The 22253-nt window shown below is 40.9% G+C and overlaps 1 protein-coding gene and 1 long non-coding RNA gene across 10 annotated transcripts in view; one reads left to right on the forward strand and one right to left on the reverse strand.

Annotated features, from left to right (window-relative positions):
* kalrna (kalirin RhoGEF kinase a) overlaps positions 1-22253 on the forward strand; it is a 225550-nt gene that overhangs the window by 146398 nt on the left and 56899 nt on the right. For 5 of the 9 annotated variants that reach the window (XM_036004305.1, XM_031307530.2, XM_031307661.2 and 2 more), the window contains 4 exons: positions 15082-15288; positions 17670-17755; positions 20370-20516; positions 21466-21561. In XM_036004305.1, the coding sequence (XP_035860198.1) occupies positions 15082-15288; positions 17670-17755; positions 20370-20516; positions 21466-21561 (536 nt within the window). Of the gene's footprint in view, positions 1-1313; positions 1513-1546; positions 1661-15081; positions 15289-17669; positions 17756-20369; positions 20517-21465; positions 21562-22253 lie in introns of those variants that run through there. The other 4 variants (XM_036004306.1, XM_031307829.2, XM_036004307.1 and 1 more) reach the window with 4 other exon arrangements.
* Positions 6634-21971, reverse strand: LOC118495595. Its single transcript, XR_004898067.1, has 3 exons — positions 21601-21971; positions 13932-13936; positions 6634-6856 (listed from the first exon to the last, which is right to left on the reverse strand). It is a non-coding gene; the product is annotated as an uncharacterized LOC118495595 (long non-coding RNA).

Below are 22253 nucleotides of genomic sequence, written 5' to 3' on the forward strand. Positions count from 1 at the left end.
CCGTTTTAGGATGAGGCTTAAGGTTGATTTCACATACACACAATACACGCAATCTCATTAACAAATTACCGGCCGTCGTCCTTCATTTTGGCCGATTTGACATGTATAATCGGCGCGGCGGGCACTGCCCGCAGTCAGACTCAAATGACCCATCTGATTGGTGGAGTGCTAACCCGGAAACGGGGAGCGGAATGAGCGTGACTAGAATCTCTCAAAATCTGACAAAAATCTTTTAAACTGACCTTTGTTGATCTGAAATGAAGACAGATTCAGCAACTGCATGGCCTATGTCTCGCTTAAAATGTTTTCAGAAACACGTTTCGGTGAACTATTTTAGTACAATATGAGATCGTATTCTGAACAAGCCGCCATGATAGTCTGTCTTTGAATTTCCGGAGAAACCAGACCCACGTGACGCGTTCGTCCAATCAGCTGCCGGTTTTCATTTTTGGGCGACAATACAGAATAGCGCCGACTGCTGTTATGGAGACGTATTACGTCTCGTCTCTTCGGTGTGTTCTGAGGCATTTTTTTTGACCAACTCGGGGAGATTGATCAGTCCAACTGCCTTTTCTGCCTACGGTTGGCCGTCTGGTTGGTGTGTAAGCAACTTAACCCCAAAACCATGTTGGCCAATAAGAAGCCTGCTATTTACCGGAGGGCTACCTACAATGGTGCTCCATAGCACAATCTTAATATAGTGGACAAGTAACTACGTGAATGTGTAAACATGTAAAAAGTCCTGTAAGCGGTTAGAATCACTACTGTTTTGGACACGTCCGCCATTGAATTAATTTGTCGCCAAATTTGTGACTCCTCACAAAAGAGATAACGGTGCCAAAAAGTCAATTTTCCCTGTGCATACAACATTAAAGTTTCGGAAAATCTTTACCTTGGCAGGATTTTTCCAAAAGATCTCTTTTCAATGAAGTAGTTTGCGTGTGAATGAAAGGCCAAGACGCGTAGTAACAAGGACGAGGGCTGAGACTCACATTCCCTCTGTCCCCTTTCTCCTTCACACACACACACACACACACACACACACACACACACACACACACACACACACACACACACACACACACAAACAAAACCACACACACACACAAAACCACACACAGTGTTGGAACCTGAGTCCCTGCTCTCCACAATGGGGGAAGTAGCCCTCCACAATAATTAACTCTGACTTCTGTTCCAGAGCAATGAAGTGTGTAAGGGAGCGAGGGAGAGAAACTCAACTACTATGTCTGAGAAATAGAAGGGTGTGTGTGTATAGGCTCCTCCTCTGCCTACCTCATTCGCTCTCCGTCTCTCCCTCTCTCCCTATCTCTCGCTCTCTCGCTCTCTCTCTCTCTCTATCTCCCTCTCTGTGGTGAATGTCAGCAGTGTGAACTTGGAGCTCGTGGTGTATACACATTCTCCCAGTCAGTCCGTCTGGTTAACAAGTTGGTGGACCAGTTGGTGGTGGAGTCAGACAGCTAATGAGAAGTGTGTGTGTGTGTGTGTGTGTGTGAGAGAGAGAGAGAGAGAGAGAGAGAGAGAGAGAGAGAGAGAGAGGTGTGTGAGTGTAGGATGTGTGTGTGAGGGAGGATGAAGCGAGGCTGGCGTTGCTGTGGATGGATCCTCACCCGCTGCTGCTGCTGCTGCTACAACGGCACAGGTGGGACGAGATACACACTGTTTGTGATACCGTGTGTTGGCATGTGTGTACACTGTTTATGTGTGTGTGTTTGTTGCATGCTTTAAAAGTTAGGAAGGTTGTATTGAGTATGTGTGCTGAGGAATGAAGCAGGTAACAGTTTTCTGGCTGTCAGCATTCTCCACACTTTGCTTTGAGAGGGGTGTGTGTGTGTGTGTGTGTGTGTGTGTGTGTCACACTGAATAAAGGAGGGGTAGACAAAAGGGGTTTCTTATTTATCATGTGTTCTGGGGCCACTGGCAACTAATTTGAATTGAAAATGAATTGTGAAACAGGAAGTTCGTGTCACACAGACAGACAGAGATAGGAAATGGCGGGCGAGAGAGAGAGGGAGAGAGACATATTGAGAAGAGGACAGTTTCTCTCTTTGTCTCTGTTGAGAATCAGATGTTGTATTGTGCAATCTGTTTTCCTGCAATTCAGTCAAGTCGTGTGTGTGTGGGTGTTTTTTTTTATGTGTTTGTTTGTGTGTGCAGCAGGTTGTGACAGAGCCTTTGGCCAGCATCAAAGGATTTACCCTTACCGCACCGGAGTTGTAATAATTTTTCCGGATTTCCCAATAACTGTCTGTCCCTACAAACAGACAGCCTCAGTGGTTTCTACTGTGTTTCATTCAGAGCTGTTGGCTCGTTCTCTGACTGAACCGGTTTGTCACCAGGTTACATTCAGACATCTGATGACTAACACACTGACTGACTAGAAATATCAGACCATCCATCCTGCCTTAGTTGCAGATCAATGGATCTGTATTAATGACGTTTATTGCTATGGCTACCAGTCTAATGAATTAAAAAAAGAAAACATGTTCAAGTAACCTCAGATTTTACAGACTTTATGTCTTACTTGACAATAACAAGACAGGCTTTTCTGACTGCGACTGTTCATTTGAGTACATGTCTGTGGTTTGTGTTTGTTGTGCTTTCTTAATTAATGATCAACCTCTTGGAGGCAAGTGAATGACTTTCCCCTCCAGATTGGCAATCAAGTTGGTCATTTGTTGTTGGATATTGTTTTGTTTTAGTCATTTTGGTCATTTTAAAAAGTCACTCTGAAATATTGTTTAGGTTAGAGGATTTTTAGAGAAATGGTACCTACCTGAAAGTCGTTATGTGCTGGAGGCTTGAATTAGTTAAATTAATAACGTGGACATTTTTTTTGTGAGCAGTTATATAGCTTACTTATTACCACAGACACTGATGCTAATACAATCCATTAAGGATTGGTCCTCATAGCAGGCTGCTGCCATCCAAACAAGGTGACACTAGAGGTGGGGTGTTAGGAAACGTAAACACGGCAAACAAGCTGGTGTTTGTGATAGGCTAAAGGCTAACCCAAGCAAAGCAGCTCTCCAAACTGTTTTCATGCTCCCTCGACTATAAACGGGACTACTCTTTTACACAATTTCGTTCCTATATGCACTGTATAAAGACGGATGACAATGACGTCTCCTATCTAATAGTTTAGCCTTGAATTAGCTGCAGCCCTGAGCCTTTGGCAACAGTAAACAGAACTTTCAACAAAGGAACATGAACTGCACACTCTCTCTCTGAAATGACCTGTGATTGGCCAAAGTCTCCCGTGATGACTACTTTTCAACCTGGACCCTGTTTTCCTATGTTTTTGTGTCTAAGTGACAGATGCGAACAAGTATTAAGCATTCAGTATTAAGCAAGATCGCTGCAGTCGGCAGCGGCGAAACAAGCTACAACGTCAGTTAGTAGGGCAATTGTCCAGCTTGTATTTACCTTCACAAAAGGGCTTGTTTTGCCGCTGACAGGCTCAGATTAATAGTCTAAGTGTCTAACAACATTATGGAAAGGATCCCTTCAGAGATAGACCTTTAAAACGTCTTTGAGACTTTTCTGTTTAACCAGAAACGGCTCTGAAGTCGCTAGCGCTAAACCCACCAGACTCCAAAAAGCAATACTTTTAGCGTGTATAGAGCCAAAATATTTTTACATGTAAATCAGTAAACTTTGTGTTTATTTCAACCAAAACTAGAGTTGTGATGGTTGGAAAAGTGGACACACGACCGAAAACAGATTTTCATAGTTTTATTTTGTTTGTCGACTTTGAATGAAGTCTATTTTACTGTGCTAAAATTACTGTTTATTTACATGGAGTCTGGTGGGTTTAGCAAAAGCAATTTCGCAGATGTTTTTATGTTTAAAAAAATGATCTTAGTCTTTAACAGAAAGGTCGACCTCCTTAGAAATCCTTTCCATAATGTTGTCAGACACTTAGAATATTAATCTGAGTCTGTCAGTGGCAAAATGAGCCCTTTTGTGAAGGTAAATACAAGCTGGACAATTGCCCTACTAACTTACATTGTAGCTTGTTTCGCCGCTGCCGACTGCAGCGATCTTGCTTAATACTCAAGGTATAGGGTAAGCTTCTCCTCACAAAGCGTAACTCCTATGGCGCCATTTTGATGCTAACAAGCACTCGCCCTCCATTAGCATCCCATGACTGCCATTCATTTTGACGTCACTTCGACAGAGAATAACTTTACATCTGAAGCGTTTAAAGACTCTATTTGTCCATTGTTTATTTCTAAAGAAACACGACGATTTATAAAAGGCTCCATTACCTTGTACCTCACGTTATGGCTCCGTAGCAGACGTTTTTGTAAAAATAGGCTAACGATTGTGTCATAACCACGGGACTTTCTGTTGCATAGTAGAGGAATTACCGTATAGTACAGGAGAAGCTTGCAGGCAGTTTCAACTTACATTAGCTGTTTAAGTTTAATTACTTATGTTAACTAGCATTTTAGTGATCAATAATTAGCCTGTGCCTATGTTATCTCCTTACATATACCTACGCTCTCCGTCTCTGCTAGATTCGGAATGATTGAGATTTCTCGTGGCACAGCTACCAGAAGACTTAGTTTTCAGACAGGTTGCTCACGTCACATTTACGTCGTCTCTCTCAGTTGGAGGCTGTGCAGTAACGCTCAGCGCTCACCGGAAAAGTGCTTCTAATATACTTCGCTGGTCTCCGTTCAGAGCAACGGGATCTGTTGGTCCATTTTATATACTGTCTGTTAATACTGGACCATTGTCAAAGATTGTTGTTCCCATCAGTCACTTAGACACAAAAACATAGGAAAATTGGGTCCACCTTGAAAAAAACAGTAGTTACCCTTTAACTCAGTTCCTGTGTGTGGATAGACAGTGGACTTTGGCCCCAGGGCATCTGAGATTCATGCTGTACGGACTGGAGTACAGAGTGGCATGTAGCTGAACTGGTTACACTGATTTCAGTGATACCAAAATGGGTCCCAGGTGATCTAGTCAGCTGTAAATTTACTGTAGGTGAGGACACATCTAAGTGACACACTGAATTTGATCACTTGGGTCACAAGCATATCAGCAGGGTCACCTGTGATGGACAGTGGCAACATTTTCATATTTTCAAACTTCATGAATAACAGTCTGAGTTTGGGAAAGCAACCCGTTTCATCTCTGTGTGCATTTGAGTGAAATGTGCCCTTGCTTTCGGTTCTGTATTCCTAAAAATGTCAGCGTATTCCCTCAATAACCTAGATCTTGGCAGTGTTAAACACTTTTTATAAATGTCACATCATTGCTTTAGCATTGAATCATATAGCATATGATGTATGATTCAATATCTTACAATACATAGGTGTTATGCATGCATCTCCATGTGTATAAACTGTACAAACAATTCCAACACACACACACACACACACACACACACACACACACACAGAGGCACTTTCTCACTCACTCACACTGTGGCCAGAGTGATTAACTCTGGTGTAAAGTGATCCTACGTCCGTCCATTACCCATTAAACCTGAAGATGGGCAGGAAACTACTCTGACAATGAGACACACACACACACACTCTGTCTCTAAGCAGAGATAATGGACAGAGACCGCATTAGCTGTCTTCGCTCCACTGCCTCACACTCAATTTTAAATCGGGACCGAGGCTCTTATACTTCTCAATATTAGAGATGTCTGGTCAGTGGGGAGGCAGTGTTAGCAGCAGTGGAGTAAGAGAACTGTTGTGATTTTCCCAACAACTAGACTTAAAGGACAATTCCGGCGCAAAACGAACCTAGGGGTTATTAACTGTTGTGTACCTACTCTGTCGCTCTCTGGGACATGTTTTCATGCTAATCGAATGAGTTCGGAGCTCCCGCGGACCGCTGGTTAGCTTACAATGCTAGTATGTAGGGCATGGGGACACTCAAATTAAATCGCTATTTAATACCACTAAAAAGGCTCGAAACATCACCACACTTTAACGTTAGCATAATTAGGGTCCCTAAATGTGAACCGAAGCATTGACAACGTTGTAAGTGTACAGATAGTTTATTAAAAAGATAGATTATAAAGACAGTCACGTTCATGTTTACTTGCGGGAGCCATCTTGAAAACCATGACTAGTCGAATGCCGTGAAACGTGGAATCTCCATAGACAGTATGGGAATTCCACGTTGCACGGTGTTCGACTAGTCATGACAAAAGCGATTTAATTTGACAGCTTTTCTGCCTTTCCTTTGTTACTTATCTTCATTTCCCTCCAGAAATGAGTAAGTAGTCTTAATTTCTACATTTGTAAAACGCATATATTTGGCACTAGATTGTCAGTTATCGTATCTGTAACGTCTTTCAGTTTCCGTTAAGAGGTGTTTTCCAGAGTATTTCCCATTATGTCACCCAAGTTCCCATAAATAGGGGTGTAGTCACATTGGCTCAATCCCAAAGTGAGCCCTGAGGACTAAAGACTTGCAGACTTAGTTGATGGTGCTAAGTGAGTGAGTGTGTGAGGCCATATGGGCTCAGATAGGTATAAATGGGATTGGGACAGCACTTCATGAAATCACGTTACCTTGACAACGTTTATTGACACTTGCTGGTTTGGGAATTTTCATTTTTTAGTTTGTTGCTTTCCACACAGCCAAGGCACAGGAGACGGCTCTTGTTTTCAAGCTGGACAACAGGTTGGTCAGTTCTGTGGTCGTGTGTCGTGCTGTTGTTTACCTTTTGCAATTTCCGGATTTCCCTATGGTCTCCGCGGTAAACGTCACAATGCTTTGAACTGTGGGTAATTCCCTTTGGTGAAGTCTGCATCGATGCAGACTCACGGAAAGGGCTCGGTAAGTGTGTACTCAAACCCTCACGCTTTGAAATTGGGACAACCCTAAGCCCTTACGAATTTTGCGAGAACGCGCACCAATGTCTGTGAGTCTGTGAGTCCGGACTTTGGGATGTGGCCATAGTATCTTTTCCTACCACAAGGACTTCTAAATGGACTAAGACCTTTTTTCTTTAGCACCAAGCTGAGAGCAGCTTTCAAGAAATTGAGAGGAATCTGGAGTAAAGTTAAAGAACAGGGTTGACTTTGTTGCTATGGGTGACACGTTTCATGAATGATCTTACTGATGATGATGATGATGATAATAAGAATAACTATTTGTATAGCACCTTTAAAAACAACAGCTTAAAAAGTGATTTAACAGAAGAAACAAAAGCATAAACAAAACATAAATATACACAGCACATCAATACACATACTTATAAATACACAAGACACATAAGACGGGGCAGCTCTAAAGGACAGAAAAAAAAGAAAGAAAAAAAATCATGAGTGGATCAAAGATAAGAGGAAATAGCAAGTTATAGGAGAAAAGTCCACAAGTGGCCATAAAAGGCAAAAGCATTATATCCACACTGATTTGTTGACAGAACACCAGTCTGTGTTGGTGTCTGAAGTAAATTGAACGTGATTAAAAGCCCCCCAGCCTCAGTCATCTCAGGATACAGGCATCGTTGGTTCAGTCTGGATACCTGGTGACAATGTCAACTATATTCCAGTGTACAACGTAGAGTTACTTGCCGCATTAACAAGCTCTAGCATTATCAAAATAATCTGCATTTAAAGCAATTAGAGATTTAGAGATTTTCTTGGTGTTGACGCTCTAACTGGGAGGACTGGAAGTGATTCTGTATTTGCTCATTTAGAAAAAGGTGGACCCTCCTCCACTGCGAGTATCATTTCTACTCCTACTGCTGTTTCAAGGAATACTGGCCCAATTCAGTGGCTCAGTGCACGATTGAATCATATACAATATGACAGAGTGGGAGAGCTAGAATAATTGAGAAGATTGTAGAGACAAGCAGGATACTGAAGTCTTCTCAAGTCAGAGATGAAATGTGTCTGTATGAATGCATATTTGTTTTGCTACCATGTAACAGGCCCGTTATGTAACCTCCTGCTGTTGTAAAGTTTCCCAACTCTGCTGCTTTGAAGACTCAATTGAAGTTCCTTTTTTTTAACTCTATAGCTTCCTTGGATAAGGGACTGTGTGTGTGTGTGTGTGTGTGTGTGTGTCTGTGTGTGTGTCTGTCTGTCTGTTTTTTTCTTTGTAAAACAAAATGAGACATAAATACATAGATATAAATTTACTAAATCGTTATTATTAAACAAACAATTAAATAAATTGTGCACCAGCAACATAGTACAAAATCTAAAAAATGAACAGGAATTACAATTCAAGTGTAAACTTTGCAAATGCTGCAACAAATTGGTCATATACCAGTATATAATGTATATAGTATATAAACCTAGAATTACTATAGTCGGTATCGGTGCATCTCTGTCATTAAAGTAGTGCCCTAGTGATACAGTCAGTAAATGTGTTTGAGTAGTTGCGTCTCATTTCTCTGTCTTACCCCCTCCCCTTAGTTTTGCGCGTTCACGTGAGAGTTATCAATTTTCATTTTGATTGAGGGGTAGGGCTAAGGGGAAGGGGTACATACCCCTTAGTTTTAAGCAAAGTCGCAAGCTTACTTGAAAGCAAGGGGTACCCAGAATACACTGCGCAGCCGGCAACAATGGCGACCAGATCGACTAGAGAGACCCATAAATGTAAGTATTTTCGGCTTAAAGAATTGATTTTAAAAAATTACAAAAGTCTTGTTGTGCTCTACACAGTCCTGTACATATATATTTGCAACCATGTTTGTAATTGAAACGTTTTAAAAAATCGCTAGTTTGCTACGCTAATGCTAAAGCTAACGCGGGACTGTTATTTGCACAACAGTCCCGCATTTCTCTGCCTTGAATGGACTCCACGCATGTCTACAGTGTTAACTAAACTCCATTAGCAGTGAATTTCGTTTGATATCAGTGTATAACACTACTTGCTTTGGAGACATCGGTACATGCGTTACATATACCGTCCTGTATCACACAGGGATGCCGGAGGAAACCCGGCAGCTGATCCACTTTTGGGCTGAAAACGAGCAGAAGTTTCTGCGTTCATGTTGTAGCCATTCATTATTGTATTGGTACTGTATTATTGTAATCGTGTAATTCATTCCTGTTCATGCACCTGTACATTGTTGTTGGTTATGATACAGGACACTAATGAAAGAAATGGGGTATGGAGGGAAAGGTTACTGGCCAACAGGCATCAGACTGGGGTCTGGAATTTCAGAATAGCTGTAGTTTTTTTTTGTTGTTTTGTGGTCTTGTGTGTCTTTTTTTTTAGTTTTATACATTTGAGTGCCTTTTTTATATGTGTGTGTGACATGTAAGTTATGGTTCTAATAGTTGTAATATGTTTACTTTATTGGGCAATAAAGACAGCTTTTTGTGAACAAAAAAAGTGTTTCTGAACATCAATGACATTCAAAACAGTGATAACTGAAACAGATATACAACACACTTTGCAGTGTGTATAGAAATATTTATTGCAAACAGACCTGTTGATGATGTAACCAAGTGGTGTCTCATTTCATAGGGGTATGTTTTCACCCGTAGCCCTTATCGCTCGTTTTCGAGGGACAATGGCTAGGGGTAAGACAAAGGGGTAGGGGTAAGATGAGAAATGAGATTCAGCCAGTCCGGTTGTGTGTAATGTCAAATATGTAAGGCACAGGAGTGTGAGAGTGAGAGAGGTATGAGAGGAATGTCATCTTCCCAGATTACTGTAATACTTCCTGTCATTGACACACAAAAAAGCCTGATGGGAGGAGAGCGTGCGGGTTCTTGGAAAGAGGACTACAATGTACTGTATATACAAATACTGTACTGCTACTTCTTTTATTCTCTGCCTTCTTGCAGCATCATTGTAATGTGTTTTAATCTTGCATGCATTTCTCTGATTTTGAGTCCTAGCCATCTAGTGAACATGGATAGTTAGTGGTTAGACTATTTTAGTCACTTACCTGGACTCTTTTGTGTAAATTTAAATACTCTCTTATCAATAGAGCCATTCATACACAAAGGGTGTGTGTGTGTGTGTGTGTGTGTTTAAAGAATAATGAGTGATGGGGATTTTAACAGTAGACAGTCTGTCTTTCTGTCGGCTGCTGAACAAAAGCTTTCCTGTTTGGTCCCACCTGACTTTGGCCGTCAGTGTGACTCTGCTGTACTCTGTAGTACATGCAATATTCAGTGTTTCCCACAAGTAGTAACACTGCAACACTCCCTAACAATCACTTCTTAAATGAACATTGAAAATAAGCTTTGGACCTTGGTAAATGATGACCACTGACAAACTGTGTGTAGTTCTGTTTCTAAAAAAAAAAAAAAAAGAAACTCATTACGGCCCCTAAAATCATCTTTCTGTGCTGTGTGTAGCTTTGAAAGTTTCAAATGTTTGTGTGAGAGACACATTTGTGACTGTAGCATTATGTCAGAAAATTGTTGCGTTGGTGTGGGCGTGATTTTACCGGGAACAAGATAGAAGATGTACAAACCTGGTGGTTTGGATTTTGGATTTCGTCTTGTGTCGGGTGACACTGTAATTTATGTAGTATCCACAACACCTCAAGACTTCCAGTCACAAAGACAGGCATGTATGAGTTTTGTCACCTTTGTTTAACCAGTGTAAATAAAAAATAAAGTCCCCTTGTTCCTGGGGCTGTTAGTCCCTCTTCCTTTTCTAAGATCATTAGTGTAACTGCGGTCGTCTAGTTTGCTTGATGACATAATATAGAGGAATGTGTTGTGGGCCATTAAGTACCAATCACATACTTTACAACAGTTTACCCAAAAGCCATAACTGCACCTAATGCTACTTGAGTATTAAGGACGAATCACACAGTGAATGTTTTGTATCTTTTGGTTTTTGTGTCTTTCTTTTTTCACAATCTTCTCACGTCGTTTTTATTACATTTTTTATAGTGACATTGAGAAGCTCTTTTATATTTATTTATTTACCTGTTTTTCACTTTTGCAGATGTTTGGATCGCATTCAGTTTCCTCCGTACATGTAAAATGACAATGAAGACTGGTATATTCAATTCCATCTATTCTGTTACTGAGGTTTCACCAACTGAATCCATCACTCCCTCCGCTGAGGAAGGCTGCAAGATGTGGTTGAAAGCGTCACAAACGCCAAGCAATGGACCTTGTGTGTATAGTATTTTTTTCTTGGTCATGCTTTTAAGCTCATTGTGTGGCATGGTCCATATACAGCTGTTCCTGGTTGTAGTGGTGACTGGTCAACTTCCAAGCAGCTGACGGCAGCACACTGTGGTTCTGCAGTCCGTTTTCTTAAAAGTTAAAGCAATGATGTCTTATCAGTCAGCTGTGTGTGTGTGTGTGTGTGTGTGTGTGTCTCTCTGTCTTTCTGTGTCTCTGTGTGTGTCTCTGTCTCTGTGTCTGTCTCTGTGTGTGTGTGTGTGTGTGTGTCTGTGTGTGTGTGTGTGTGTGTCTCTGTGTGTCTGTGTGTGTGTGTGTGTCTCTGTCTGTCTGTGTGTGTGTGTGTCTCTGTGTGTCTGTGTGTGTGTGTGTCTCTGTCTGTCTGTGTGTGTGTGTGTGTGTGTCTCTGTCTCTGTGTGTGTGTCTCTGTGTGTGTGTGTGTGTGTGCGTGTGCGTGTGTGTGTGTCTGTGTCTCTGTGTGTGTGCGTGTTTGTGTCTCTGTCTGTGTGTGTGTGTGTGTGTGTATGTGTCTGTGTGTGCGTGCGTGCGTGTGCTCTCGAGGCTGTAATGAGTTTCTGTCGTCAGCCAGCTGTCAAGGCCACTCAATGCCTGACATTGGTTCTGCTGAAAGCACACGCGCAGGTGAACAGATGACCTATGACATGTTTTTCTCTCTTAAGATCGCATGACTGCATTTTCTCGAGCACTTCAGGGAGTAACCTCTGAAACACCGGGACAGAGTGACGACGGGGGAGAAAATCAGCGGGGTGGTGATTAGGAGAATCAGGAGAAATCGTGACAGGGGCAGGTTGCTTGTGGTTTCTCTGTCCTCATCCCCACGTGACGTACTTCACCACGTTATACAGAACAGACAGGCTACTCTGCTGGACACCTGTCATTCTGCTGCTTGTAATCACTATTTAAGCCAGCGTGTTCTTGGGTTGGATATTTAGACCAACAGATAAGGGTAAATGTTAAAATTGAGTCAATGTGTTTTTTAGAAGAGAGTCATCAGGGACCTGTCAACACCAAACTTGGCGAGTTTCGGCAGGCAGAAATGAGGAAAAAAAAAATGGAGACAGAGGCACCTTTAGTAGCACTAGGTGACCTTGGCTGCTGTTTTGAATACAGTTTTATCTCTGCCACACTGCTGACACAGACGGATAACTAAAACAACAGCTCCCACTAATATGGACACATTTACCCGCAGTGCTGCACACTATGAAGGGAAGAGGTGTGGGGCCAAAGAAGTGGGACAATATTTTATATCAACCATATTGTTTGAGTTTAAGTGATGCGGCACAAATACCACAAATCATTTAATACATTATCAACTTCATTGTTTAATAAATGAAAAGTATTGTAAAGTTGTGATAAATGTATATAGATGGCAGAAAAAGATGGTTCGAGATGTTGCTTACAAGCCAACGTGGCTGTTGCTGGGTAGTAGGCACGCGTCTTTCTGCACATTGTTGCGCTGCTGGCCTTTGACCCCGATCTGGCTTATAATACTTCTAGGAAGTGAAAGTGATTTTAAGGGAACATTGTGACAGAAATAACATAATATCACATGTTTATTTTCCCGTCTACAGCACAGCAAAATACATTTATGTACAAGTAGGAGACTTTCAGATAAAAAGCAGGTCAGAGATTGGGGGCAAGAGGAAGGAAGGGAGAACATGAATAGGGAGAGAAATGAAGATAAACGCTCATAATCCCCTTTGACACTTTTATTTTCCCGCCAGCAGGCTTGCTGAAATCCCACACTGGGACAGCATTATGCCGGCTTTGTTTTGTTGAGTGTAAAGAAAGCCAAAGCCGGCGTAATGTACGGTCGTCTTTACAACAGTGTCGAAGGATCTCTGTATAGAAGGTGTACGGATGGTACTGCAGGGGTTAGGGTGCGCACACAGCACAACACCACAGCAGCCGCAGCCCATAGCTCCCAGCTGTGCAGAGTGCAGCTGATCCACAACACTCCTGACACATGACTACCATTTCTTTCACACACATGCACGCAGGCACGCACACAGGCACGCACACAGGCACGCACGCAGATGTCCAAATGTTTTCTGGCTTTGCAGCCGACATCAGACAGAGATAATTTTGCTTCCTTTTTCTCTTAACTAGAATGGTTTTAAAGGCTGCATTGTGGTTTGAACTATGCACTAATGTGTCACTGTAACTTTAAATATGTGATATCATCTCAGTGAAACGGTCAACATGACACATATATTTATTTCTTGCCTCCTGGTTCCTGCTTTAACACAACCAAATACCCCTTTGCTTAAACAGTTGAAACAATGTCTTGATCTTTTATTTCATTTTAATGATTAACCGCTGCATACCAACTTAATACTCATGCGAGGGAAGAAGGAATGCATCTCCAGCATGGCAGCATGTGTCTGAAGTGACAGTATTATCAGGCGAGGCGTGTGTGACATGAGAGCAGCTGCTAGACACATTTTTGTTTTTCATTAATATAAAGTCTTATCTGGATCTCACAGTGTTTTTTATTCCCTTCACAAAACACCCAAACATGATGCTGTAGTGCCTGAACATAATTAACAAAGGCACACATTGTGCCCACACAAAGATGACAGAGCTGGAAAAATCTCTTTTAAATAAAAAAAAAATTAAAAAAAAAAAGGAATAGATTAGAAACTCAAATTCAAGATCCTCAAGTTAGTTCTGACCAGTTGTAATTTCAATTAGCAATATCTATGATTTCTCACTACTAAAGATTGTATATTTATATGAATATTTAAAAGGAAGATACTACTACATAGCATCCTAATTTACACACACCCCACGCACACACACCCCCTCTCACTCAGCCTACCTCTTTCTGCTTTTCTGGTTCATGGAAGTAACTAACAGGGTGTGAACCTGATGGATTGATGATCGATGAAGTCAAGAGTGTTTGAACTTTTATGTTCCCGTCAGCTGATTTAACAAGACTGTAAATGTCAAAACACCTTGTAACCTCCGTTTGAGTGATGATAACAAAGCAACAAGTGGAGGAGGACATAAAGTCCTCAAGTTCCTTCTATTTGCCCGCAAAGCATCATGAAGAACTTCACGTCTTGGATTTTAATCCTGAGGCAGAAACCTATTTCAACCTAATGAAACCCAGAACAAGGGAGCTTTAATGAAGTGTAGTTAGAAAAGAAACGCATCTACAGAATTATGTTGTCTTTTCATTGATATTTTTTCCGGAGGACCTTGTATTGAGCATGTAAGGTTTGAATCTTCAATCACCACCCTTATGTATTTAAAAGAAATGTAACGCTATGGAAGCGGAATAAGGCTATGTTTACATTGCTACGTTTTGGTTTTTAAGAGTTTTGAGCCAAAAGCGATCTCCGTGCACACAAGTGTTTTCAGCTCCAGGAGAAGAACCAATCTTCGTTTAAACTAACACACCCAAACCGCACATCTCATCAACATTCTCGTATACTGGGCGTATGCGTGCCGGGGTAAACAGGATCCAGCATGTATATTCCGCCTGTTGCTGGTAGTTGCCATGGTAACATTAGTAGTTTTGTCTCAGAACGAGATGTCATGACCGATTTAAGACCCAATCAGGTGGCGAAACGTTGGCGTCAGTGTCGGCGTTGCCAAAGGTCTCCGTTTGCGGCCGTTGAGACTGCGACACAGCCCCGCAGATTCCAAACCAAAACGGGGTCAGAAGTGTTTTCAAGTGTCTCCGGTTTAGGGGCTCTGGAACACCAGAGCAGGGGGAATGTGAGGTGTAAACATCGCATAAGATATTTGTTTTTAAACCAAGACGCAGCAATGTAAATGTAACCTAAGTACAGGTGATTGGAACCTACTAAAATGTCAACTTTATCTGATCAACCCTTACTTGATTTAAAAAAAAAAAAAAAAGAGAATGTAGCGCTGTGGAAGCGGAATAAGTACAGCTCATTGGAACTTACTAAAATGTCAACTTTTATCTGCTTTCTTTCAGAAAACTATCCCGTCAGCAGCTCTGATGGCAAGACAGAGTCCGTGGCGAACCTTCAGCCGCAGCCATCCCTCAGCTCGCTGCAGTCCAGCTCCCCTGGTCCCAAACGCCCTGGGAACACTCTGAGGAAGTGGCTGACCAGTCCAGTCCGCCGCCTCAGCCACGGCAGCTCCGTCAAGAAACTCCCCAATACCAAACAGAAGAAGACTGGTAAGACTAGGGGTCGACCGAATGGTTTTTCAGGGCCCATATTGATACCGATTATTCGTAGTCAATAGTCTCTTTCCGACTAAGTAGTTACAGGAACGTAGTTATAGGAACAGTCCACTTCTAAACAGTTCTACTAACTACTCTCCCCCAAAACCGGTTTTTTTCCATTTGCATTCACACTGGCCAAGTGGCCATAGGAACTGACCTTTTGTTATTATACCACAGCCATCTAACCACCACTATGCAGAAAAAAAATGCCCTGAAGCTGAAAGAGTTACAGGAACTGTGGTCAGAGCAACTTAATAATCCCCAAATTGGTCCAGTCAAAACACGAGAAAAAAAAAAGGGTTCTAGGAACGTTATGTTCTAGGAACTGCTAAAAAAAACTCCGGTCAGAAAGGGACTATTGAAACCGATAAGGGATATTTAGAACCGATATACATTTACAGTAAAAATGAAAATCTTTTAGTCAGCATTTACATTTTTGAAATGTTAGAAACTCCAATGCAAAAGTTTGTTTAAATGCTTCAGGCAAGTATGTAATACAACTGAAACACTTAAACATAATGCAAAGTCCAAAAAAAAAAAAATCTATAAATAAATACAAAAATGGCTTCCTGAATTTTTAACACATTACCAGTTTGTTTGCAAGTGTTGCAGATGACTTACAGCGCTGTAGTGGAGCCAAAGTAGCTCACTTTTTAATAATTAACTTTATCAATTATCGGTAAAATAAAACACAGATACAGATAATCTGCAATTTACCAAATATTGGCCCCGATAATCAGCCAGGCCGATAATTGGTCGATCCCTAGGTAAGACAGTTATACAACAAACACACAACAAACACAACCAAAGGGCCTTGAGCATAATAACATATTACTGACAAGTTGAATAAAAGCAGAGTAATGAGTCTTTGCTGAGCCAGCTCTGATTGGATTCTGCCACATTTCAAAGCATGCCATCAATTTTTCCTCGGATGTTTTCCCCTCCATGTAGCCACTGGTTTCGGTTCATTTTAGTACACTAGCACAAAATCAGTCTGGCGATATTGTTGCGAGTAAAGGCCTTCTGAAAGGACCTGCTTTGTGCTTTAATATTTGAATTGTTGCTGCTGCATTGAATCCATGTCGTCAATTGTATCATTATTGCCTGACCATGTACTGGCAGAGTGTTCTCGCATGCAATAGGAAAAGTTGTCATATGCAAATTCCTGCTTGCAACTGCGCCAGAGAAAACCCAGGGGAAAAGAATCCAGGTTAGCGGAAGTGTATGAGCAAAATTAGGTTTAATTGATACTGTAAATAAAAGGTTTGCAAAAGAGTTGAAAACACCAACTGAAAACTACACTCTACGGAAAATAGGAAACTGGTTCTGAGTGAATAAAACAACAAATTCACTTAAGTTAAACAATGACATGCAGCAAAGGGCCGCAGGTCGGAGTCAAACCCACGGCCGCTGCATCGAGGAGTAAACCTCTGTAAAATGGGCGTGCGCTCTACCAGATGCGCTACCCAGGCGCCCCAAGTATAGACTACTTTTGCAACCAACACACAGCCTGGAAGCTGCCAACTGGCCCACTGGTCCTGTCCGCTTGCCTCTCCTGGGCTTTTAACTCTTAACGTCCTTAATGACGGCGTGAGCACCGGTGCGCTTAATCACTCCCTGCAACCGTAAGGAGGGAGAGGGCGACACCCAGGGAGAGACACCGGGAGAGAGAGAGAGAGAGAGAGAGAGAGAGAGAGAGAGAGAGAGAGAGAGAGAGAGAGAGATTCACTACTGGTCAAAGGTTTGGGGTCACTTAGAATACCAGCTGAGATCAGTTTCATTTTTTTTAATCAAGGCAGCAGTTTTCAGATTACATTATGTGTTTACATAATTGCAAAAGGGTTCTCGACTGTTGTAGAAAGAAGTGGCTGATCTTTAATGCAATGTCTACATTGCCCATTATCAGAAACCATTCATCCAATGTTCCAAAGGCCCATTCTGTTTACTAATCTGATATCATTTTAAAAGGCTAACTGAGAAAACATTGGAGAAGCCTTTTGCAATTATGTAAGCATATAATGTAATCTGAAAACTGCTGCCCTGGTTAAACTGATCTCAGCTGGTATTCTGTCTATAATGGAGTGGAATGGAAATTTCGAAGTGACCCCAGACTTTTGACCAGTAGTGTATGTCTTGCAAAAATTGTATTTATTTCCATTGAATCTGTCAAATGCAACTCCAGGCTGTTAAAAACTTCCTTGATTACTGGAATCCTTAAAAAAATGTAATAATGCCAGAATTCATCATTGTTAAAATGTTTACATCTGTATGTATTTGAGTAATGAGCTGGTGGGCTGAGTGTTTGATTGATTGATTGATTGATTGATTGACAGGACCCGGAACAGGAAGAGAGGAAAGCAGGAAGAGTATTGACCTGGGACAGCCTGACCTTACAATGCAGGATGACATCATCGATGAGGTAAGCAGTAAGATTCAAGAATTGCATGTTTCACTTGCTGTGGTTTGCTTTTCAACAAATGGTATTTCACAAACCTGCTGACAATTCATAGCTTAAAGGGATAGTTTGGGTTTTTGTACGCGGTACTTCTCCATAGTCAGTGTGTTAGTTACAGGAGATGGCGGTCGGCTCGTCCCCAGTTAGGAGAAGCAGACAGGAGTACCGACACGGAAGCTAAGCTATGTACTGCTGTGGACGGGGGCAGAGCAGCTAAATGTCTTTTTAGACACCTCAAAGCATTAGCTTAGACTTATTTCACTGCTTTTCCTTCTGTCAGACAGCCCTTTCTGATGGGGAATTGAAGCCACCAGACTTCTTTGACAAAAACAGTTATTTTACCTCGCAGAACAGAAGTTGCTGGTCTACCGCTGCCTCAATCGGTTAGTTTGTTTGTGTAATTGTGCGACTTTGGTGTTTTTAAAGGGTTAGTTCAGATTCACCAAAGTCACATATTAACACAAGCTAACAGTGGTGGAAGAAGTATTCAGATCCTTAAGTAAAAATACTAATACCTCACTGTAAAAATACTAGAAAATGTTAGGTAAAAGTATGCAGGTATCATCAGGAAAATGTACTTACAGTATTAAAAGTACTCAATGAGAAAAAATCCTCACATTTTAGAAACTGGAAACGATCCAAACTGTTCTGTCAATCAACTAAGTGTTTAATAGTCTAATCATTTCAGATATACTTGTAGGCCGTTATATTGTTGGGTAGTTTAATTCATAATAAAACATATTTTTTAAAGTTTACATTGCTATGGACGCAGCTCCAACAGTAAAATCTAACACACTTTTTTTGTTGTTTTTTTGCCAAAACTAAAGTCGCATCATCCTGTCGGGGGTTCATTTTGCAATAACTCGCTCTACATTATCCCTTACCTGTAATCGTGCTCAAAAATACTGTATGTGATTACCAAACCCTGTTTTATGGTTGGTTATCTGTTCAGTCTACAAAGCATCAATAGTTAAAGCTATCTGCTCTACCCGGCCTAGGGTGAACATGTCACGGAGGTATATGGAGATTTATTAATACTACATTTACGTAATAGACAGTAAGTTCCTCTTTCCGATAGGGCTTTTTTTTTCTCCGACACATAAACGCACCTACACACACAAACATGTGATCCTGAATGACTCACTGATTACTGACAATATTTAAACTCTATTTAAAATAGCAATCTGACTTCTTTGGATATTTTTCAAACTACTCATGTTGCTTGTTCAAAACCCTGCATTCTTCTGTGCCCTACATTTCTGTTGACTTCCATTTTCTCTATGACTTCATTACAAATTCAGAAGTGTTTGTCATCTGAAAGAATGAAACAAATGTATAAAAGCTTAAAAAACATAGCCGTTCAGGTGGAAACAATTGCTGTTTTTCTTAGTTCCTGAACAAGAACAAGAATGTCAACACAGTTTAATGACCATTAAAGACACGTCGTATCTAAGACGGGAAGTACAAAGGACAAAAAGTAATATTGGAGCATTGATTTAAAAAAAAAAGTTGTGTTCAACAGAATTTAAACGCAAAGCTGTTTTTTTGTTTGTGCTGCAGGGGAGTGAGACAGCATTAGTTACAATGATAAAAACACAGGAAAGAACTCTTCTTCAACACAATATCCCCTGGCAGTTTAGAATGAGTAAATGCAGCTTGAACTTTTGCCCCATAAGCCTGTGTGAATTGAACAAACATGGATGTAACTCAGTCAAATGCAGCTTTGTGTTTTACAGAGTATCTCAGCCTACCGAAATTCACTTGCAAGCTCAGACTTTTATTCTAAAAACAACCAGCAAGCTCATGGAGCCTGACTAGAACCATGAGGAGTTCCTTATCTGTGATTCATCACCACTTCCCCAAACTGCACACAATGCAGCATGACTCAACATCATGCTATTATGCATTTCAAGTGTATTTAATGGAAATTTGAAGTTTTGTTTGTCTGTTTTTTTAATTGAAATTTGGAAGCAAAGACTGATGAGAGCCAAGCGAGTCTGTCCAATCGGGTGTATGTAGGGTTCATCATGAGGACGTCTGACTCAAGGACAGTGTTTGGACAGCCTGATATTTTTTTATGATGAAGTGATGTTGATAATGTAATTTTATGTAAACAGGGACAATGCATAATAAAACATGAACCTTGTATAAGAACAAGGAGAGATGCATTGCACCCGGTTGTAGCACAATTGCTATTTTCCACTCGTAGTGCCTGGGCAGGTAGGTAAAACAATACATACCCAATGCAAGTGAAGTACAAAACATCAGACTATACAGTTTTACAAACGCATTCACACCTAATTTACCTACCTTATCAATGCAATCGAGATCCCAGCCCCTCCCCTTCAGCGTGACCACACACACACACACACACACACGCACACGCACGCACACACACACACACACGCACGCACTTCATAAATGTGTACAAGTTTGTGGTGACAATATCCAGCTTTTTGTCGAGCATGAAACGGTTTGAGGATTGGTACATGTTATAAGGTGTTTGGAAGGGACAGTTAAATAACAAGGTGGTACAAAGGGATTTTCCATTTTGAATTCTGTCTCCTGTGTCCTTCAGAGATTCCTCAGTAAGGATGGCAATGTCCTCTCTAAGGCCCCCTCTGGGATGCAGAGCGGCGGGGAGGAGGAGCAGGACGAGGAGGCTCACACCCCTCTGCCCCCCCCCATGGAGATCATCAAGGACCCCTCAGCTCAGGACGACAAGGTGAGACGGGGGGGCAGGGGGGGTTTACATGATGTATCATGTACATGATAGGGATCCTATGTAGACTGATAATGGCTTGGAGAGGTCTGCTTTACATATCTTTATTTAGAATGTATCTGTCCGCTAACATCTATCAAACCTCCAGCAGATTGAGCTTTTTTATGCTTCCTAATAGGAGTGGAAAAAAAAGAAGTTAAATCACGTGTGTATCGTGATTTCTTTTGCGACGATTTTTAAAACCGATTCTTTTCACTAAAATTGATTTTTTTTTTTTTTTTTTTTTTTTTTTTTATTATTTCTTTTCTTTCTTTTTTACCAATGATTCATCTAAATGTGTGTGTTCAGTACCGCCGACGGCGACTACATCATATGTTATGATGTTCTTTACAAATGAATTAAATGTCAGACTGAGTGGCTGACATGTGATGTGCGTTCTTTTTAGAAAACAATTAGTTTTTAGAAATGTCTCATGATATATTGTCTCTAGAAAGGTATTATTCAACTTTAGTTTTTGTTAAAAAAAGGCAAAGAAAATCGCAACACTATCGAAATCGCAATACTTCTAGAATCGCAATAAATGAAAATTGCAGTACAAATCGAATCGGCACCCGTGTATCGTGAAAGAATCGAATCGGGACAAAAGCGTATCGTCCCGGCCCTACTTCCTACTGATACACTTCACTTTTACCATTTTGTAATCGCCAATTATTCCTTGTTGTGTAATTTGATATCCGTTTTACTTTTTATTTGGTATACATGCTGCAGTGTGTCCACCTGCTGCTGTCCTCTGCTGACTAACAGCTCTTCTCTCTTCCACTGCCATTTTTTCCCCTTTTTATTTTCTTGCTATAACTCACCTTTCTTTCTTCCACTTCCTGCTATCTCCCCGCCCCTTCCGACCTTTCTAACATGCTGTTCTTTACACCCTCCTCTCCTCTTCCTCTCTCAGTCTTCGTCCTTGCTAACGTCTCTGCAGTCGTCCTCTGAGGTGCCCAGCGCTGCAGAGCTGGTTAGCGCCATAGAAAAACTGGTTAAAACCAAGATGGTGAGTGTGTAGGACTGTGTGCATGTATGGGTCGTACACATGTACATACATAACAAACATTTTGTTTTTACAATGGGCACAATCTGAATCAGATTACTTTATTGATCCCCGTAGGGAAATTGTTTAGTTGCATTTGCTCACAGTCAAATTCAAGGTAAAATAAGAGTAAGAAAAGAGCAAATCAATAAGTATATAAATATATAAAGTAACATAGCTGCAGTAAGAAATAAAAACGTCACGTAGAAGTAAAGTGAGATTAAGTTAAAAAGGAAGATTAGGTTAATCCTTGTGTTGTCTTGCGGTTGACCATGCAACTTTTTGTTTTTCTGGGTCAAAATTTCAATCTTTTTTTTCAATGTTTTGGTTGTCTTTTTCGACACTTTAGTCACTTTTTCAGATGTTTTAGTCGATTTCTTATGCGTTTTTTTTTTTTTCACCCATGTTTTTGAAACTTTTTCCGACATTTTTGTCACTTTTTTCAACGGTCTTTTATCAATTTTTTTTCTAATGCTATAAAATTGAAGAAATCATACAAATTCAATGAAAGTAGTGAAATGATCAATTATTTTACTTGTGAAGACCGTGGAATGGAACCATTTTTTGTGACAATTTGGTTGAATGAAACCAAATTTTTTTTTTTAAACAAACAAATTGCTCTCTGCTCAAGAATCAGTTGAGATTTGGCGCTGGTG

The sequence above is a fragment of the Sander lucioperca genome, chromosome 8 (genome assembly GCF_008315115.2).
Source record: "Sander lucioperca isolate FBNREF2018 chromosome 8, SLUC_FBN_1.2, whole genome shotgun sequence".
Lineage (NCBI taxonomy): Eukaryota > Metazoa > Chordata > Actinopteri > Perciformes > Percidae > Sander > Sander lucioperca.